Source organism: Penicillium manginii (assembly GCF_028828005.1).
Source record: "Penicillium manginii strain IBT 31320 chromosome Unknown utg000001l:1.0-3466041.0:1.0-3467806.0, whole genome shotgun sequence".
Taxonomy (NCBI): domain Eukaryota; kingdom Fungi; phylum Ascomycota; class Eurotiomycetes; order Eurotiales; family Aspergillaceae; genus Penicillium; species Penicillium manginii.
In genome coordinates, this window is record NW_026643102.1 from 2,884,510 (window position 1) to 2,904,031 (window position 19,522).

The window sequence follows — 19,522 nt, forward strand, 5'->3', positions numbered from 1 at the left end:
TGGACTGATATCACTCTTCTCCCTTTGTTATAGCTTTCGCTTTGCTGCTGGTAATCAATAATTTCTCATTGGAAGCCGCCTAGTTGCACGAGCCCATCCGTAGGCGCAACTCCGACGGAGTACCTGTTGGCTGCTACTGTCTGAAACATGATCCAATCAATTGGCACTCGGCCACGGGGATCAATCTGATAAATAGAAGAACACTAGATCTACACTTCTTTCTCATTCGACCGGCCTTTCCGTCCGAATTGCCTTCCACAAGACGAATGACGATGTGGTGGCGGATTCGGACTACTAGTATATAGAAGACGCCGTTTCAATTCGAATGAATCTGACAAACATTCAAGTTTTTCAATATCGATATACTATTACATTCGAACAAAACTCGAAGCCCCCAACCGAACAAAAAATGACATCCAAATTCCCCAGCTCCGACCATTATCGCGCAGAAGTCGCCCAAATGGAAGATGACGCGGACACGCACAACCACCAAAATGATATTGGCGGTGGTGCCGCAGATATGGTATGTATACCATCGAAATCTATTGAAGTTGCTTGAAATTTGCAAAGACATTAATCCAACTTCAACAGAGTATGAACATGACTACTGTGCGTCAATCGCGCAGTCGACGCAAGTCTCATGGTCGGCGTTCACCCACGACTTCACGCAAGGCAAGGGCCAGCTCGGGTTCTGCGTCTAAGAGAAGGAATCCGTCGAAGAGTTATCACCCTCATAGACATCCAGAGGAATAAGGCTGTCGTGATATTATTGAACACATGTGGGGGGAGAGATAGCTTGACTTCCGATATTGATACTAGTATGAACCTAAGCTGGTGCTGGAATTCGGGACCACCTGGGCTACTGCTATGCAATAGCTGCCAGTACCAGTAGATCTGAAAGGTTCATATACATCCGCTACAGTACTAAACGAGGAAAGATAAAATTCCATTGTGTATTTTTGAGCCTTTTCTTTGTAATATTCTAGAGCAGGGTAATGACGGCGTCGGAGGGTATCATATTCAGATGACTGCCGGGATGAGGCGAATGAAAAACAAATCCGCTAGTTCTTCGGACGCAGATCTACCGTCTCGAATTCCAGTCCATTGACCTCAAACACATGGCCGGGTCTCAATGCTCCCGTATATATATTATCTTCAGCATGTGGGTGGAACAAACCATTCTGGGTACAGTTGAGTACAGTCTTCAATCCAGGCGGATCGGTAAGACGAAAGACCCCCCAGTCGGGGGTCTTACTCGGAGCGCAAACAATAGCGATACTCTCTGCGAGCATGACTTGATAACCACAGTGGGTGTGTAAGTCGCGCGAGCTCATGAAGCAGGTCTGCGACGGATGCGTGTGGATCCAGCCCAGCATCAGTAAGTCCTCCGAGTCACAGAACTCGAAAATAGCAGATTCGTTTGTTGTCTCGCACGTGTCTGATGTCGCGGTCTGCTCGGGGATAAGGAGCTTAGAGATAAACAGCGCATTCGATACCAATGTGCCGCAAAGGATTCCGCATGTTTCCAAGTTGCGCTGTGTGTTGGCGGCAACAGCGGACAGGAATTGGGTACGGAGATTTGCAGGGAGAAAGACGGAGCGGAGAGGACTACCGTTCTCCAAATATGCCGATGGCTTGAATGTGTAGCTTGCTGGGTCGAGATTGGACCCCGTAGACGGGGCCTCGGGCAAGGGTGATTTCCCAGGAGGAGGCGGTGGCGAGGATACCTTTGCTGGGAGAGCTGGTGGCTCTGCCGATGCGCCATCCACGAACGAGGCTCTGCTTGGCGCAATATGTTCCTTAGGAGGGAGGACTGGGGGTGGTTGTCGTTCGGCGTTCTTATCGTAAATGGCGATTTGGGCTTGCGGGACAAAGGGATCAAGGGCATTCTGGCGAGGGACGGTAGGATATTTGTATGCGGAAGAGACGCGGGGAGGAATATCTGGCGCAGTGGGCTTTTGGCGTGCGACTTTGGCCATGGGTTGCGCGGGCCCGATGTTGGTGCGAATATTCTGGATCCGTTGACTCAAGTCATCACCTCCCCGATCATCCGTCTTCAGAGCGTCCTCCCAGTTGCCCCATACACCTGCAGCTCGTCGGCTATCGTCATCGCCTTGTTCTTGGGTCCTCCGAACGGTTGCCCGGCGCGTAAACTCTGATTGCGCTAGGCGGACCGCAAGGTCCCTATTCTCGCCGGCCTCCAGGGTTTTGGCAACGCCAGTCAACGCGGGATCGATGACCCGATCTCGGGGCTCGGTTGTAAAGCTGACCTCCGTCGACAGTTTGCGTGATTGGCGATCACGCATAACTTGGGTGTAACGATCATATCTTTTGTTGATGCGCGGCTTAAGCGCCTCTAACTTGCGGAGATTCGTTTCTACCACTTTTTCAGCTGCAACTAAAGCCTTTTTATCCTGAGCATCCTTGAGAGAATCTGGGTGTTTGGCAAGGTGGACCAGAACCAGCTGGGCGTGTCGGAAAAGGAGAAGATATGCTTGTTCGTCGTGGCCTTCACGCTCGTAGATCTGAGCCTATTATGAAAGAATCGATTAGCTTGATGTATAATAGGCAGGGTTTCATGGGTTCATTGCGACTCAGTTACCTCGCGATTCAGTGTAGCCGCTGTCCGCAGCCAATACCTAAGTGGGACCGCGGGGTTGTACTCGTAATCCTGGGCGATGCGTGTGATCTTTTCGACACTCTGGGGTGGGCTACCGGCAGTGCCGAGTACGGGTGGATGAGAATTCATGGCGACGAGGTGTAAAGTGTCAAACGGTCGAAGAGATCCAGTGTGAAGGATGGGGGGTTGTTCCAAGATAAAAGGCCCCTCTTCACGCGAAAGTAGTCCGAAGGGGCATGATTGTCGCAGGTTAGGTGGATCAATCACCGAATAGTAGGGAATTGGCGAAACGTCAAGGCAACTGCATAAACACGGGCTTTGAAAGGAGAGAAAGAGAAAAGGTAGAAGATGGAAAAGAAATTGGAGCCTGATGGGTAAGAGGTTCAGTGCAGGTGCGAGTGGGATGCGCGGAATAACGTGGAGACCGCAAGGTGCTCTCCGCTTTTACTCCGATCTCTCCTTCTCCAACCCTTCACACCATGCGAACCGCCCTCTATACCTCGAATTGTTGCTCCTCATGATATAGCCAGATACCCCCACATCTTTTATATTCTTTGCTTTTGCTTTTCTTTTCCTTGTACAGCATGAGATTACCAGTATGGACTCCGTTATCACGCTACCCTGTGACGGAGCCGCTGAGCCTGATACCCAAAGTCCACAATAGAACTGTGCGCGTGAATGTTGTATCAGAAGAACTCATTGGTAGGGGGTTTCCTTTCAATCCCGCCGAAGAAAATTTCCCTTCAACAACCCCAGTCTGGTCCTGACAACAAGCTCTCTTAGACGACGTTTTCAAGCGACTATCGCCCTACCTCCAGAAACGAAACAGCAATGGGGACCGATTACCCCTGGATATCCTTGATCTATGGCCTGGCGCCGGTGTACTCTCTTCAAAAATCAACAATTTCCTGCAACCTCGCCGACATATCCTTCTCGAACCTGCTCTGAAGAGTTTTGGTCAATTCCTCGAACCTCTTGCCGCCAGCAAACCTTGCTATACACTTGAAGATATGGATATATACTCCCAAAAGAGCTGGACAGGAGTTTTCAGCAGACTTCTACCGGAACAACAACCATTACCGCCAAGAAAATCGGGCGACGTGCAGAAGAATGATACCCTCCTCGTGCTCGCCAACCCTGCAGTACCGAACTCCGAGTTAAATCACTACACACCAGCAAGATGGTGGGGCGCCCTCATGGAGGACTGCCTCCATCAATCCGGTCTCCATGAGTATGGTAGTGTCCGTATCCTAGCTGTGATGCCCCAAACCGAGGCGCGAATCGTCCTTCCACAAACCATGGCAGATCGCAATCGACCCGCTCTACTGACAGAGAGTGTGGCGTTAAGTGCAATCGAGGTTGCGAGTTCCAACGAGGACCTATCATGGGTCGGGCTGAAGGGGCTCAGTGTATACGACAGAGTTGAGAAGCGGGTGTTAGAGAGAGGTGCGGCTCTCCAGACTCCGCCGGGGCGAGAGATGCCCCCGATTCGGTTTGCGCCAGAACACCCTAAACCAACTAAGAAGTCGCTCCCACATACTCCGAGAATCAGCACGGAGCTGCACGAAAATCTCACAAAGAAGATGAACAGCAAAGAGAAGGCGATAGCCAGCAAGGCCCGCACCGCTCTTGGGGCCGACAATCGGGCCGCCTATTATCGAGAATTGACCATTTCGAAGCAGTTGGCTATTGATTCAAAGATGAGCGAACTGGCCCGGTTGGCAGCCTGTACCAATACACCTACAGCAGATCTACGGGCTATCGATGAGCAGATTGGGCTGTTGACCAAGGATTTGGCCGAGGTCATCGGCACCATCCACTACAGCATCCTCCGCATCAAGGACCGACTTATTGATGAAGAACGCGCTGCCCAAGCTGGCGAGGCCAACTTCGACGATGCTGCGTTGCTGTGGGACCGTCGCCCATTCGAGCCTCTCAAAATCGATACCACCGAATTATATCCTCGGGAGCCTATGTCGATTCTATTCTTCGAAGCTGATGAGAACTGCATCGCGGCGCGCAAACTGTCCAAGGTCGCGAAAGAGAGACGCACCGATGTGGCACGTTTGTTCGACGCTATAGCGAGGGTGTTTCGCGGCAAGAATGATATGTCGGTAGGGGAACTTATACAAACCCTGCTCCCGAACCTCACGACGAATCAGGTTGTTCAGGAGATCCCCGGTCTACTCGCTTATGCGGATAAACGGTTGAAATGTGATGTGGGTGGAATCGATGGGAAGACAGCCACGGCTGGCGAGGGAGATAGCCAACTTTTGGAAAGGATCGAATGTGATTTTAGTGGATGGAGAGTACGGACCCTTTCAGCCGAGGTGCTCTGGGATATCATCCTGTTGTATGAGCAGCACGCACAGGACCTGTCGGCGCTGCAGTTGAGTCGTGTGATTGGGGCGACTTTGACCACGTTTGGTGCGGGGGAGAGTTCGGATGGGCTGAAGAGGATGCACTAAAGGGATGCACGAAGGTGAATTACTCCTTTTCCTTGTTCTGTTGGTTGTATAGTGTATAGCATGTACAGTTTGATACCCTTTTGTCTTGATACTAGTATTTATAGAAGCACGGATGCAGAGCTGGGCCGGGCCGGGGCGCACGAGGGAAAGTGATTGGATGTGATTGGTAGTATCCAAAGTTTTGATACACCATACTACTGAATACATATACATATATTATAGAAATAATATACAAGTTGGTACTGCCAGTGACTAACTCCCTAGGTAAGCTACCGCCAATAACAGTAGTAGTATATTCAACAGAATACATCGGCTATTTGTATTTCCCCGTTACTAGTAGCCCCTCTCATACCCGCATGCAGTGGGGACGGTTGCAGCAGCCACCCTCACTAAGGGAGGGACTATACTACCCTAGGATTGACTAACTGCTACATTACCAGCTACCCCAGCTTTCTTATTTCCTAGGTAGCTGTGAATTGGTATTCTAGTGTAGTAGTGTAGGCTGGATATCACAACATCCAACAATACCCAGAGTAAATAGTAAACAAGAACAAGAACAAGGACGGTGGACCCTGCCGATCGCAGTTTGCAGGAGCTTTAGCATGACTTTAACCAGGATTAGCTGTAATTTCCCATCCTTTCATTTCATTTCCAATCTCCAATTTCCCATTTCCCACCCAAACCCACCGTTACCACCGTCGCATCCCTCCCTCCACTGGCGATCCTCTCTTCACTCACTGGTAAATCCTAAGGATCCCCTGCTGTCATTTCCCGCCTGGTCGAGACCGGCCATTTGACCCGCCGATAGGTGGATTGAACTGTCGCCAATCTCTGTTTTTTCTTTTTATTTTCCTTTTTCCGTTATCTTGCGCGGCCCCCGACATGGCGCTAATCGCCTTGTTCGCGCCTTTGCTTTTCCACGCTTTCGGGCGTTCACGCTTTGTCCTCGGCCACCTCATTCTTCCTTCCTTTTCTTTTCTCTTTACTTAATTACTCTTGCTCTTCTTCCTCTGATCTCACTCAATCTAACCTCGAGGAGCTTGGAATCTATAAAATCGATCCATTCCCGCCTCGCCACCACGTCATACCCGCTAGCCCTAAACCGTGGATTGCGACTGACTAGAACGAACGCCTCAACTACTTCGCTTTTTCGCCTCCGGTGGCGTTGATACTCCCCCCAGCACCCTCTGCGGTGCATTACTTTGCATCTGCATTTGCATAGTCTACACAGATCAAGCCTCTTGCTCCCCTGCTAGCATTATCAATTGTCTCTGGGTCGATTGGCTATAATTACCTCATCGTTGACTCACAAGGGCGCATTCCTCGATACTAGTAGTATCATGCCGGGTATGACTCCTCCCAGTTCGCCCATGCAATTGTCGCTGCATACTGGCCACGATGGCAAGGGTATATCGCACACCTCGACATCCGGCTCGAGTCTTACTCCCCCGGTTACACCAATTGGCAAAGAAAGCAGCGAGCGCATCGTCACCCCATTCTCAGAACCAAGCGAGGAACACTCAACACGTCTATTCAAACGCAACATCACCACCCCACTCCACTTCACAGACGAACTAGAGCCATGCCTCGACGAGCGCGGCCGTCGCGTCGAGTTCGGCGAGGGCGTCTGGAGTAAAGTCTACAAAGCGCGCTCAATCCCAACCACCACCCCCGCCACCCTCCTCAACACCCCACCCAGCTCCCCCGTCAACGCAAGCCGAGTCGTAGCCGTCAAGGCACCCCGTCGCGGCGACGCAGGCCCCATCCTGAAGACCGAAGCCCTAATTCTAACCCGCCTCGCCCTCACTCCAGGCCACGAGAACCATATCGTGCCATTCCACGGCTTTCACGCCGAAACCCAGTCATTGGTAATGGCTGCCGTCCCACTCGCCTTATCAACATACATCGAAGAAGCAGCGAATCGCGTCCGCAATCAGCCTATCGCAACAGCCACCATGTTCGACCCTTTCCTCGGCCCGGCCCCCTGGAAGGATTTGGCCCGCAAGCTGATTACCAGTCTCGGCTGGCTCCACCATACTGCAGGAATCATGCACGGCGACGTCAAGCCGCATAGCATCTTACTCCGTCCTATCGAGGTTGCAGAGGGACCAGACAACAATAGCAACAACGGCCTGAACGCCTTCCGGTACGAGCCGCTGTTGGCGGATTTCTCCGCTGCAATCGATGTCTCGCCAGACCCCGCATCAGAGGGCAATGGATCAAAGATGCTCTCCAGCTTCACGGCGCCTTTCTCCGCGCCCGAGGTTCTCAAATCGCTCAGGCCGGATAGTGGGAATCCCCCACCTGGCCCGGCTTCGGATGTCTTTTCACTGGCTGCGACGCTTCTGGCTGCGGCGACGGGTGATGTACTTTTATACCCCGGGTGCGATTTCCGGCGCCGGAATCTGATGGCTGGGGAGGGGCATCAGATTCTGGATTTCATTCGCTCGTTTGGGAATGGGGCTCGGGTTCCTAGGAATGGCTTTGTTGAGAGGTTGGTCCGTCCGGCTGTTGTTAAGGATCCGGCGCAGCGGATTACGGCGATTGAGTGGGTGGGTCTTGCGGAGGAGGTTTGTGGGGAAGAATGAGGGTGATTGGATCTTTTACTTGATCTGTTTGATCTTTGTCTTGATATTTTTCTATTTTCTTTGGTTTCGGTTTGCATTTGCATTGTGCTGTGATTTGGGAGGGCATTCGGAGCATTTGTTTTCTTTTCTTTTGCATTTATACTATACTACTACTATATACACTCGTTAGAGATCATATACCCGGTCAAATGGAGTTGAGGGACCTTGAAGGAAGTGAGGAGCACACCTGGATTACTGGATAAAGGTCAGAATTGAAATCAACAATTGATTGTTTCACACAATTCATTATTCGCGCACTATCCTATTGTAGTCACATTCTTATACTCCTGATTCCGCAAAACCAAGCATAGCAATCAAAAGGAACGAACACCTGGATACTCCCATCGATCCATAAATCTCATCCGAAGGCCGCCTTATTCAAGACACTTCGAATCTACTCATCCCCACCACCACCACCTCCCCCATTCCCACCCTCAACAAACGCCTTCAAATCCTTAACCCAAAGATCAAAATTAACCTTCAGCTTCGCCCCATACATCCACCTAACAACACAAACCATCCACCCAACCTGCAACTCCCAATTTCTCACCTCCGTCCCCCTTCCACCCTCCACCTCGACATCCTTAATCTCATGAACGCGCTCAGCCGTCAAAAGCGAACCCGGCATCGTCCCCACGGCCTCAAAATCCGACGCCCAGACAATTCGGCCCAGCGCCCCGGTCTCCGTATTCGGCGCCTCGTATTCTGTGACGACTAGGCCGGCATCTGTGGCGGCTTGGGGTTTTGTCGAGGTTGGATCCATGCGGACGTGGAAGGTTACTCTTGTGCCCTTTTGCAAAATTGGGGAGAGGGGCGCTGTGTCTGTGTTGGGTTGGGAGCGGATTGTCACGCGTGGTACGAAGGAGTTCCAGCTTGGCCATGTTGATGTGTCGGTGAGGACTTCCCAGACTCGGGTTGAGGGAGCGTTGATTATGATTGAGCTGCCTAGGTGGAGGCTTGCGGAGTCGGGGGTGATGGTTGGTGTTGGGCGGTCGGTGTTTGTGGGGTTTGAGAGGGGCATTGCGATTTGGTTTGGATGATTTGGTTGCAGTGTGGTTCTTGTGGTTGATGCGATGCTTTTGGTGGAATGTGGAAAAGTAGAGGAGGTCAAGTCAGTGACAATAGCTAACTGCGTCGGCTGGTTGAAGCTCCGGGGCTCCGACAGCATCAGCCACCTCCACTTAGCTTAGGAGTGCCACAGTGTGGCATTTAAGTGGGAACCACTGCAAATTAGTACACAAAACATGATACAATGGCTTAATGGCTTTTCGTCGGCTGTTATTTTCTTGGCGTGATGTTCGCACAAGCATCGTCCCATCTGGCCTGCAGCAAGGAGATCGTCGATCCCAGTTATTTCCACCAATTGGCCTCGACAACCCGGCCGCGGAAATAAAAGTCCGTCCACTCGAGGCCACGGCTGGCGCTTTCAAAGCTGGCTGTCTCCGCATTGTGGGGTCGATCCCCCGGGGTTGACGGCGATTCTTCCGGGGTTGGCGATGATCTCATACAAATAACTCTGGGGTAGATTATACTTCGAGGCAGACTATAAAGATGGCGGGTGTTGGCTCTCCAGATGTATCAATTCTAGCATTCATCATCGTTTGCTTTGTTCACAATGCTGATTCCACGCTCTGCGATCCTAGCCCTGCTATCTTCTGTGGCGCTCGGTGCTCCGGGCTTGCGCCGCTCAGAAACCAGTCGACCCCATCGTTGTGTTGTTGCGTCTTCTAATGGCACATCTGACGATACCCCGGCTGTGCAGAAAGCCTTTGCTCGATGCGCTAAGGACTCCGTCGTTGTCTTTGAGGATGGCGTTGACTATAATATCTTCACACCGGTCAGCGTCACGAATCTGAGCAATGTCGAGATTCGGGTGAATGGTAACCTTCACCTCCCTCAGAGCATTTCTGAGGTTCAAAAGGTGGTCAATCGCACGAACAGAGTTACCTACGCGGATGGCCAGCATTGGTTCACTTTCCAAGGACCTAAGATTGACTATATCGGCTCTTCGGATGTGAACAATGGCTGGATCAACTCTTACGGCCAGGCTTGGTGGGATGCAAACCCAGTCAATGGCACGGGAATTGACTCTCGACCCCATCTTATGAGCTTCAAGACAACGAGTGGTTCATTGAAATACTTCAAGTCTCGTAAACCTATTGCTTGGAATGTCCAGGTTGGGGGAGATGACATCGAAGTCAGCCACGCTTTCATTGACGCCGAGTCCACTGGATCATTCCCGTTCAACACTGACGGATTTGATGTCACCGGCACGAATATCCGTATCACCGACAGCGTGATTTACAACGGCGACGATGCCATCGCAGTTCAATCCGGATCCCACAACATAGTCTTCGAAAGAAATACCATCGGCTATCAGAGTCATGGTATGAGCATTGGATCACTGGGCCAATCCCAGAATGAATTCGCAAACGTCTCCAACATCCGTTTCGAGGATGTGACTGTTATCGATGCAGTCTACGGCGCACGTTTCAAGTCCTGGATGGGTGGACAGGGCCTGGCTAAAAACATCACCTGGAAGAACATTCGCGTGTACAATGTCACGTTCCCTATCTTCGTGACGCAGAGCTATCTCAACCAGGGTTCTTCTCAGACACAACTCGGCGATGGCCAGACTACTGGACGTGTCAACAATGCCTCGGTCGTGATGGAGAACTTCTCCTGGGAGGACTTTACAGGCACTATCAACACTTTCCGGCCCGGTGATGGATCTTGTGCCACTGATCCCTGTTGGTACAATGTTGGACTTCCTAATCTCAAGCACACCGAGGCTGTCATTATTGAGTGCAATACCGAGAAGTCTTGCAAGAACTTTGCCTTGAAGAACATTGAGTTGATTCCGCAGAGTATGGCGGCCCCTACCACGGTCTGTATCAATGCTACTTCGGCGCTCAATCCCGACTTGGGCTTCGACTGTCGCAATGGAACATTTGTTCCTTCCTGAGATTGTCTTTCTTTTGTTTCAGTATAGACTTAGACTAGCTGTGCCTGCCATTTCATACCATTGTTGATACTTTGATATCTTCGCTGGGAAGGAGCCGTCTGAAATGTAAACAAAACTCCCATCTTCTTCCTCTCTTCTCCTCTTCTCTTCTTCTCTTCTCCCCATTCAATCTTTCATCTCTTTCACGCTATACATTCTCTCACTTTCTATACCGAGTCGTATACATACTCGCAGTTACCAGTGATTGCTTAACTCACTCACTCAACCACCCATTCATTTATTCCTTCATTCGTTCATCACTTTCATTCATTTACTCACTCGCACACGCTCTATTGTTGACACTGATACCGCTATCGACTTGTCACCATGCAGACCTGCGGGTATCCACGTTCTTATCCTCTGCACTTCCCGCCATCACGTCCGGTTCCTCGCTTTTGTGTTTTCCGACCAGGGGGTGTTTTGGTTCCCCTCATTCCGATCGATGAACTTCCCAGTTGGCTGGAAATCTGCAACTGGAATCCTGACATGTACGGGGCTCTGCGGCCTGCCTCGATGGACTTCATGCCCCGCGAGGGAGAATACGACATCATCTGCCATCATTGCTCGAGCAGCCTCGACTCTCTCCATCAAAGTGTTTCGGAACGAAATGAAGACTCGCCAAAGTCTGCCGGTAGTCGTACCCAAAGCTGCCCTGGAGTATTCACCTCTCTGGACGCTGGTGCCCCGCCCTCAATAATGGATTCAAAGCCATTTCATGCGGCGCTTCAGGGCCCCCCCTTGGGGAGGTGTTACCTTCAGTATGCTCGGTATGCCGGGTATGCCCTTTGCTATGGTGCCAATGCCTGTCCTATCCCAGATGCCTTCAAACCTTGTTGACACAAGCCCACCTGCATCGGATCGCTCATCGAAAGACTCGCCGGTCGTTGCCCCTTTGCCTCCACGGAAGCCGAGCCTCGGTGGGTTGGATACTGAAGACTCAGCTTCTCTTCTAAAGCTTTCGCCTCTTCCTCCTCCGGCTCTGGCCTTGGAGAGTCAAGATGGTCGTTCCTTGACTCCTGCACCAAGCGTTCCAACCAAGCATCCCATCAGTCCAGACACGCAGTGCAAAATCTCGCATGCCATTGCAGCTTCGCTCTGCTCAGTCTCCGTGGAGAACGAAAATCGCCCACCGCAGTGCGTATCCGAGACGACCTGTCAGCGAAGACAATCGATTAGTCAAGCCTCCAACAGCAACATTGTTTTGAGCATTGCCCCTTCACTAGGTTCCGCATCAGTAGTGAACGGGAAGATCTCATCTCCATTGCCACTCGTGGCTGCTCTTGACCATCTCAAGGAGGTTATCGGCTCGAAGACTCGGTCACGTTCTTCGTCCCGAGCTTCATTTGCCTCTTCGAGACCTCTCTCAAGAGCCTCGTCAAGGTCCAAAAGACGGCGCGAAGCAGCTGAGAGACGCCACGCAGTTTTCAAGAAACAACATGAGCGAGCAAATCGTCGTCGCGAGAGGAGAAAAAGAAAACTTGCCCGCCAACTTGAAACAGCAAGCCCAACAATCGAGCACCGCAGGTCGGTTCAACTGGCTTCAGATGTCGGCCAGGGTCTTGTCACTGAGCCCAAGCCAGAGCAAGTCAACTCATACACAAAGCGACGTGATCGGCGTGAAAAGATGGCTCAATGCCGGAAAAATGATTCATCACAGAGTCGATATGTGCACATGACAATGGCTTCGAATCCTCGTCCCAACGTCTCCTGCCATTGATCGGAATCAAAGTTTAAGAAGAACGAACGCTCTACGAGACAGTGTAAATACTATTATTTGCTTTTGTATAAACTAACTTGGGACGGTTGCAAAGTTTGTATATACTTTTCTGGCGTTGCTACTTTCTTTTTCCGCTCTGGGCTGGCTTCCAGATTTTGTCACTCCTTTGGCCTTTTGTTTTGGGACATGGGAATTTCACCGGTTGTACTGTGCTACTATAATTACCAGAATCACACTCGTTTTAATACTACACAAGGCACCACGGATCAGCTCCGACTTGTAGTACTGGCTGAGATAGTAACTCCTCTCGCTAGGACCGAACGGGCAACCCGGCGGACTTCCCCCGCACTCTTATCTCCCGTAGATCCGGCTTCGGCACTGGCCCCGAGGACATTGTCCCTTTGGAACAAATTCATCCAGATGGGCAATGGCAGGGAATAAGAAGCCTCGTGGCATTCGTCATGATCGCCACTGTTATCACTGTCGCATGCATGGCATCAAGTGCGATCTTAATCGGCCCCGATGCCAACCATGTCAACAGCAAGATGCATCCTGCCAATATCCCCAAAGGGTGAAATGGATGAGCGAGAAGACCGCACCAGCACTAAAGACATCACCTCAAACATCCCCATCATTATCTTTGTCCCCATTGTCGACCATACCAGCCGAGCAACATGATCAACTTGGCCAGACGGATCTACATGCAAGCATCCCGATCAATCTATACGGCTTCATCGATCTTCTCTCCCACTTCTACCAAGAGATTCAATCAAGCAAGCAGGAGCTGCCAGAAGAAGCCATTGAACTGATCTCACGTACACTAAGCTTTGCTCGATCTCGCCTCCAAGGCACAGATGACAAAGACTCCATCCAGTCCCATCTGACCGCGATATCGAATCTCAGCAAGGTGATCGAGTCAGCGCACCCCGTCGCCTTATTTGGTATCGGCACCTTCGCCATGTTCGAGGTCTGCTGCGGCCCATTCGGACAATGGGACCGACATCTCCAAGGTGCACGATCTCTACTTGACCTACACTGTCACAACCAAACAGATATCAACAATCTCACGCAACAAATTCCAGGCCTCGCGGATGTCCTCGCCTACCTCGTTTGGTTCGACGTGACGGGGACCTTAGTCCGTGAAGACGGGGCCCTCATCTTCGACGACTGGCACCGGAATATTCTTCACCGGTCCTTTTTCTCTTCTGTAGGCTGTCCGCCAGATACATACGACTTGTTCGTACACCTTGCGAAGGCCTCCGAGACCGAATCTAGATCCAAGAAGGACTGCAGCATTGCAGAACTCAGTACAATGGCCATGGACCAAGTACTGCGCCAGGACCCGACAGATCTAACAGACCGCGGCCTCGCAGCCGCAGTATACCGATATGCAGGGGCAATCGTTGCATTTGCCCGTCTGTCCACACACCAAGACCAAGACCAAAATCAAAATCAAGACCAACCTCCGAGCCTGACTTCAGATCAGAAACAATCCAAAACACCCACCCACCCAGAAGTATTATCAAACATGGTAGATCGCGTATGCAACGCAATCTCTCCGACTCCCCACATCCTCACGTTTCTACGTACACCTCGCCACGCCCGTCTATGTAAGCGGGATCCACGCAATGCACGCACGCCAGTGCGAGGTTATTCGCAACTACTGGCGGAATTGTCGGCTCTGCGAGTTCCCGCGTTATCCGGATGGTCAGGAGCAGTGTGAGCGGCGGTGGATGAGTCGAGGGATTCCCAGCCTCGGCTTGAGTGGGGACGGAATCGCGGGGTAGAAGTTGCGCAGTGGAAGCTGGGTAAGCCTTGGGGAGGATTGTGGTTGGTTGGTGGATTAGATCGTATTTGATAACTTGCCTAATTGGGAAACGAATCTATTTCTCTTATCTTGCGATGCATACTTGGATTCTTGCCTGTGGTTTTGTTGGTTTAGTACCTGTTCCTAGTTCCTCATTCTAGTGTTATATAGGAAGCTGTTATTCCCTTTAATACAATCTATCTCTCTCTCTCTCTCTCGCTCTCCTCTTCACTGCATCTGTACCATCTCTATAGATATTTCAATCCGCTCCACCTGGCACTGGCCTCGGAGTCAAAGAGCAAATTTCATAATGGCCACCACCACAGCACCCTCCTATCTGGATCTCGCAGCCCAAAAGCGAGCCGACCAACTCGCTCTAATCCCAGCTGAATGGCGTCTCTCTTCAATCCCAGCCATCGAATCAACACCCAACGCACTCATCTACCTCCGAAGCATCCTCTCCGCAAGAGAACTTCTCCTCACAGAGGAAACAGATATAACAGTTCTTCTGCGCAAGCTCTCATCCGGCGAGCTCTCCTCACTAGAACTAACGACCGCATTCGCAAAGCGCGCAGCTCTAGCCCACCAATTAACCACCTGCTGCACGGAGATCTTCTTCGAAGAAGCGCTCGCTACAGCGAAGCGGATGGACGATCATCTGGCGAAGACCGGGCTGACGGTTGGGCCTTTGCACGGACTCCCCGTTTCGATTAAGGATTTATTTTCTGTTCGGGGCGTTGATACTTCTATCGGTATTCCCTCCTCCCTGCCCCCTTCCTTCCTCACTACCAATTCATGGGATCCCGCTAATCAACTTGAAAACTCCAGGCTGGGTCGGCCTAACAAACAACCCCTCTACAACCGACAAATCCGTCGCCCAAACCCTCCGCCGCCTCGGCGCAATCCTCTACGTAAAGACTAATCTCTCCCCAATCAATGATGATGTCCGACTCGTACAACCACGTCTTCGGCCAATGTGTGAACCCACTAAACCGCACTCTCATTTCCGGTGGCAGTTCCGGCGGCGAGGCCTCGCTTGTTGCGGCCCGGGGCAGTCCGCTAGGCATCGGGACTGATTTGGGAGGCTCGATTCGGATTCCTGCGAGTTTGACGGGGATTTTTGGCCTATCACCGTCTCCTGGGAGACATCCTTATGAGAGGGGGAAGTGAGTTTTGAGTTTATTCTTCTATGGTCGGGTCTGACTAACTGTAACTTTCTGTGCGATCTAGTCCCGGTCAGGATATTGTTCGCTCCGTCGCTGGTCCGATGGCTTGCTCCCTGGCGAGTATTGAGAGGTATATGGAGGTTTTGCCGTGTGCGGAGCCTTGGGAATTGGATCAGCATGTTGCACCTGTTCCGTGGCGGAGGAGTCTTGCTTCGCTGAGGGCGAAGAGGTTGCGTATTGGCTTTGTTGTGGATGATGGCGTTGTGAAGGTTCAACCTCCGATTGCGAGGGCTGTTCGGGATGTTGTTGATGCGTTGAGGGCGGCTGGGCATGAAGGTTTGTTTTCTTTTCCCGTTTTTGTTGAATTCGCTCTTCGTGAATGAATTTCTCTCTGACTATTCCTGATAGTGGTTGAATGGGACGCGTCTTCTCATGCCTATGCCTACTCCTTGTGGGAGAAGGCTATCTTTTCTGATGGAGGTGAGGGTTGTCGTAGGAAGATCGAGATGACGGGTGAGCCTCTCGTTGAGGGGATGTTGGTTGGAACTCCGGATCATATCTTGTCTACCTCGGAGACACATCAGGTATGTGATACTAGTAAAACTGGTACAATCCTTCAGGGCAGTGGATACCGTATCTGCAGCTACTAATAAATCACAGTTGAATGCGGATAAGTATCTCTATGAGAGTAACTACCTCGATCGCTGGACTACATCCGGTATCGACGCACTAATTATGCCAACGACTCCCTGGGTGGGATACAAGCCCTGGACGTGGGTGAAATCCAGCGCATACGTGGGATATACTAGTATCTGGAACTTGCTTGGATACGCAGCTTTGTCAGTGCCTATTACGAATGTTTCTCGGGAACAGGATGTGCCTGATCAAGAATGGTTGGACCATGTGCCTCGCAATGCTGGCGATAAGTTTAATAAGGAGCAGTGTGAGTTTTCCCCCCGTTACTCGATTTACGTACTCAATACGGTGCTAACTAGCGTTGATCTACGCAGATGATCTTAACCTCGTCGAAGGTATGCCGGTCGGTGTACAAGTCGTAGGTGGCCGTTTCGGCGAAGAGAAATGCGTCGCTGTTGCCAAGGCCATTGAACAAGCCATGAAGTGGAAGGACACAGCCCGACCCAGTCTTTAAGTACCCAAGTCCCTAGGAGGGTACTAGTCATAAATAGAAAGCCATTTCTGAGTCCATTTGAGTTCATTTCTAGTCAAATCATGTTCGTGTTCGCGTTCATGCATAATGCAAGGGCTTGTTATACAGGAGTTATATATGTACAACATCATGGATTCAATCATTCATGATCCCAGGATCCCATCAAATCGGAGCATTCATCCTCTCCTTATAATCCGGGAACTCAAAATCACCAAGATCCCACTCTACCGACGGACCACGATGCTCCAATTCGAAATCATGCTCATTCGTCCCGCCCAATCCCAAAGTCGTCGGAGCGAGAGTCGGGCTCGGGGCGACGGAATCAGATCCAATGCGCAGTTCGCGGACAACGCGGATACCATCTCCGCTGTTGGCGCTTCCGCCGCTCTCGGGGTCGTCGTCGTTCGTGTTGACCTTAGATATACTGGCTGTGTAGCTTCCGACGGGACCGGTGTAGAAGGCGTCGTTGTAGAAGATTCCACCGTCGTGGTAGTGGTGGTGGTCGTAGATGGAGGGTTTGCGGGCCGAGGAGGTGAGGAATGTTGTTGTTGAGTGTGGTTTGGTGTTTGATGCTGGTGATGCGTGGATTGGTTGGGGGCGGAAGCAGAATGAGAAGACTCGTGATATCAGAGTGTGTAGAGGTGGGAGGCAGGCGCAAATTATAGAGACGTTTGCTTCTAGGGAGGACCAGACTGCGGCTTCGGCGTTGGTTTCTGTGGATATGTTAGGTGGTTGAATTGGAGAGTGAATTGCCCAGGTGGAGGGAAAGCAAATAGAGTGACGGGAAAGTAACTTACTTGTGAAGTCGTGACCGCGTACCATGACGCTCAATTCATAGACTCGTACCGAGCTCGTTGCAATGACGACGACTCCAACGCCAAAGACGATCATGATGCCCGCTCTTTGGCGTTTCGGCAATCGCAATTTGGATACAATCGGCATCGGGAGAATCAAAATGATGATATCAGTCATAATCTGAATGGCAGCGTTCGTGAACCACACTGGCCCTTTTGGCAGACAATGACCAGTGGAATGCCTATGCCTCCAGAAGTATGAAATCGGTACGCAGCAGAAGAAGCCACTGAGGACCATCCATAATCCCGCAACTACCAGGAAGCCCATGAGGAGGTATACAGTGATGAGAAAGGGCCGAATGCGGAATATGGAACAGAGGAAGACGAGGGCAGAAAGTTTGGAGAAGATGAGAGAGAGGTTGTAGAAAGGAATGGAGATCCAGAGGTACTGAATGGTTTAGTTCTATTAGCCATGTATTCGTCCGATCAATGGAGGAACAGAAACTTACGAATAGCTGTCCTTCAATGATATGATCAGGAAGTTCGTCTTTGGGCTTTCCAAGGCCATAGTGTCGCTCTGTACAATTAGCTTGAGTGCTATATAGAGACGTATGCTAATGACGATTCTCGAACTCACCGACAACTATGAAGGCGTAGAACGTAGCGGAGCAAACCCAAGCTGCAATGATGAGCAGATCATCATAGCCCCATTTCTTAACCAGCTTCACTCGTGTAAACAGGCGAAATACAACGAACAGAGCCGACAATGCGGTAAAGACACTTGTGACCACCCGGACGCGCATTATCGAGTGAGAGTATTCAAGTGATAGTCGGTCGATCCATCGATGAGAGGCTTTTCAATGATCTTAAGGTAGGTGTAGAATGCGGGCTAGTGCCAATCCATCCGTTGTGGAAAGAAGTTGTAAAAAGAAGTAGAAGTAGAAGTAGAGAGGGAGGGGGGCAAAGTGCCATGCGATGAATGTCGTATCAAGACAGTGACCAGCAGAGTCTTCAATTCGATAATAGCCGGAATACAATACGAAAGTTCCAGCGAAACCAGACAATGGGCGGCACAAATACTAAATATAAGAAGGAAAGCCAAAAAGCTTAAACCAAAGCCAGACGAAGAACCGACGGTTCACCGGTTAATCCGATACTCAATTTCTTCAGGAAGATTTACCCAGGCACGACATTCTGCACGGTAGTAGAGAGCAAAGGCCAAAAGAACATCCTCCCCCGTCAAATTACTGTCAACCAACGCCTCATTATTGGGGTGGTATCACCCAGCCAGCCCTATTGGTCTATTATCCACCGCATCGGGAACCAGGACTGACCGATTGCGTCAAAGACTATGAGGCCGCCCTCGCAACCCCCGAAGTTATCCATCAACGCTGATAGGCCAATTTTACGAGATTGAATCGTCGCCCGAATCATTCCAACAAATGATTAGTCGGAAATAAAGTTGTGGAGGAACTTCCTAACCAGTCAATGCAAGATTCATACGTTTCTTGGTTTCTTGGAACCCTCTTCTCCGGCTGGTCTGGTCCCACGCCAGGTAAATCTTACTTTGGTCTTCCATCGAATAGATCTCGATCAATTCCTCGGATCCGGGTCTTTCCATGGTTTCTATGAGATATCCTGGAGGTTGAAGACCCTTTTTTTACCATACTAGGAGAGAGGTGGATGGGGAACAAGTGGAGACAGCTCCGCATCCGGAACGTCAAGTCAGTGGGAGGCGCCAAACGAGCTCTTATTATTGGGAATTCTGAGCTGGTCGTGTCTATCGTTTCCATATTTGCGTCTAACTGAGTCAGGGTTGCATTCAAATTGTTGATTTCCCTTTACTTTTTTTTGCGTGTCTTGGTGGGTAACTGCTCGTATGTACACCCCCCAGTCAGGGCTCGGAGTTGCCGATATCTGACTTTATATTTTCGGGAATGGCCCATTGTTTAGTCTTTTGCCAATGCAAGATTATTACCCAGGTAGATCAGCCGAGTGCTTGGCTGTGGGGGAAGATTTCCTCCCCGGCGCCGTATTATCCTGCCAATTCTTGTGGCTGGGTTCTTTTCGCCAGGCGTCAAATCTAGGCCTGCGGTGGCTTGGTGTCGGATGCAATGACTCGTTTTACTTTCTGCTGAGGAGTGGAAGGGG

General features: G+C 50.8%; 10 protein-coding genes across 10 annotated transcripts; 7 read left to right on the forward strand and 3 right to left on the reverse strand.

Moving 5' to 3' along the window:
- Nucleotides 1-409: 409 nt before the first annotated feature.
- N7533_001057 (uncharacterized protein) lies at nucleotides 410-701 on the forward strand (the record flags this gene model as incomplete). The annotated part of the gene is made up of 2 exons (XM_057097707.1): nucleotides 410-523; nucleotides 594-701. 2 exons carry the CDS (start codon nucleotides 410-412, stop codon nucleotides 699-701), a joined length of 222 nt encoding a protein of 73 aa, XP_056966200.1.
- A 360-nt stretch (nucleotides 702-1,061) lies between these two features.
- On the reverse strand, nucleotides 1,062-2,749 carry N7533_001058 (putative endosome-associated ubiquitin isopeptidase (AmsH); the record flags this gene model as incomplete). The annotated part of the gene is made up of 2 exons (XM_057097708.1): nucleotides 1,062-2,531; nucleotides 2,603-2,749. The coding sequence occupies 2 exons, from the start codon at nucleotides 2,747-2,749 to the stop codon at nucleotides 1,062-1,064; spliced, it is 1,617 nt and encodes a 538-aa protein (XP_056966201.1).
- Nucleotides 2,750-3,204: 455 nt separating this feature from the next.
- Nucleotides 3,205-5,088, forward strand: N7533_001059 (uncharacterized protein; the record flags this gene model as incomplete). The annotated part of the gene is made up of 2 exons (XM_057097709.1): nucleotides 3,205-3,322; nucleotides 3,404-5,088. The coding sequence occupies 2 exons, from the start codon at nucleotides 3,205-3,207 to the stop codon at nucleotides 5,086-5,088; spliced, it is 1,803 nt and encodes a 600-aa protein (XP_056966202.1).
- Nucleotides 5,089-6,458: 1,370 nt separating this feature from the next.
- Nucleotides 6,459-7,676, forward strand: N7533_001060 (protein kinase domain-containing protein; the record flags this gene model as incomplete). Its single annotated transcript, XM_057097710.1, has 1 exon — nucleotides 6,459-7,676. One exon carries the CDS (start codon nucleotides 6,459-6,461, stop codon nucleotides 7,674-7,676), a length of 1,218 nt encoding a protein of 405 aa, XP_056966203.1.
- Nucleotides 7,677-8,109: 433 nt separating this feature from the next.
- On the reverse strand, nucleotides 8,110-8,736 carry N7533_001061 (SRPBCC domain-containing protein; the record flags this gene model as incomplete). Its single annotated transcript, XM_057097711.1, has 1 exon — nucleotides 8,110-8,736. One exon carries the CDS (start codon nucleotides 8,734-8,736, stop codon nucleotides 8,110-8,112), a length of 627 nt encoding a protein of 208 aa, XP_056966204.1.
- A 594-nt stretch (nucleotides 8,737-9,330) lies between these two features.
- pgxC (putative extracellular exo-polygalacturonase) lies at nucleotides 9,331-10,680 on the forward strand (the record flags this gene model as incomplete). The annotated part of the gene is made up of 1 exon (XM_057097712.1): nucleotides 9,331-10,680. One exon carries the CDS (start codon nucleotides 9,331-9,333, stop codon nucleotides 10,678-10,680), a length of 1,350 nt encoding a protein of 449 aa, XP_056966205.1.
- Nucleotides 10,681-11,479: 799 nt separating this feature from the next.
- On the forward strand, nucleotides 11,480-12,436 carry N7533_001063 (uncharacterized protein; the record flags this gene model as incomplete). Its single annotated transcript, XM_057097713.1, has 1 exon — nucleotides 11,480-12,436. One exon carries the CDS (start codon nucleotides 11,480-11,482, stop codon nucleotides 12,434-12,436), a length of 957 nt encoding a protein of 318 aa, XP_056966206.1.
- A 427-nt stretch (nucleotides 12,437-12,863) lies between these two features.
- N7533_001064 (Zn(II)2Cys6 transcription factor domain-containing protein) lies at nucleotides 12,864-14,159 on the forward strand (the record flags this gene model as incomplete). Its single annotated transcript, XM_057097714.1, has 1 exon — nucleotides 12,864-14,159. One exon carries the CDS (start codon nucleotides 12,864-12,866, stop codon nucleotides 14,157-14,159), a length of 1,296 nt encoding a protein of 431 aa, XP_056966207.1.
- A 394-nt stretch (nucleotides 14,160-14,553) lies between these two features.
- Nucleotides 14,554-16,559, forward strand: N7533_001065 (uncharacterized protein; the record flags this gene model as incomplete). The annotated part of the gene is made up of 7 exons (XM_057097715.1): nucleotides 14,554-14,995; nucleotides 15,072-15,219; nucleotides 15,260-15,409; nucleotides 15,474-15,745; nucleotides 15,818-15,993; nucleotides 16,070-16,352; nucleotides 16,420-16,559. The coding sequence occupies 7 exons, from the start codon at nucleotides 14,554-14,556 to the stop codon at nucleotides 16,557-16,559; spliced, it is 1,611 nt and encodes a 536-aa protein (XP_056966208.1).
- A 180-nt stretch (nucleotides 16,560-16,739) lies between these two features.
- N7533_001066 (uncharacterized protein) lies at nucleotides 16,740-18,174 on the reverse strand (the record flags this gene model as incomplete). The annotated part of the gene is made up of 4 exons (XM_057097716.1): nucleotides 16,740-17,290; nucleotides 17,375-17,819; nucleotides 17,881-17,948; nucleotides 18,009-18,174. 4 exons carry the CDS (start codon nucleotides 18,172-18,174, stop codon nucleotides 16,740-16,742), a joined length of 1,230 nt encoding a protein of 409 aa, XP_056966209.1.
- Between the last annotated feature and the right edge of the window lie 1,348 nt (nucleotides 18,175-19,522).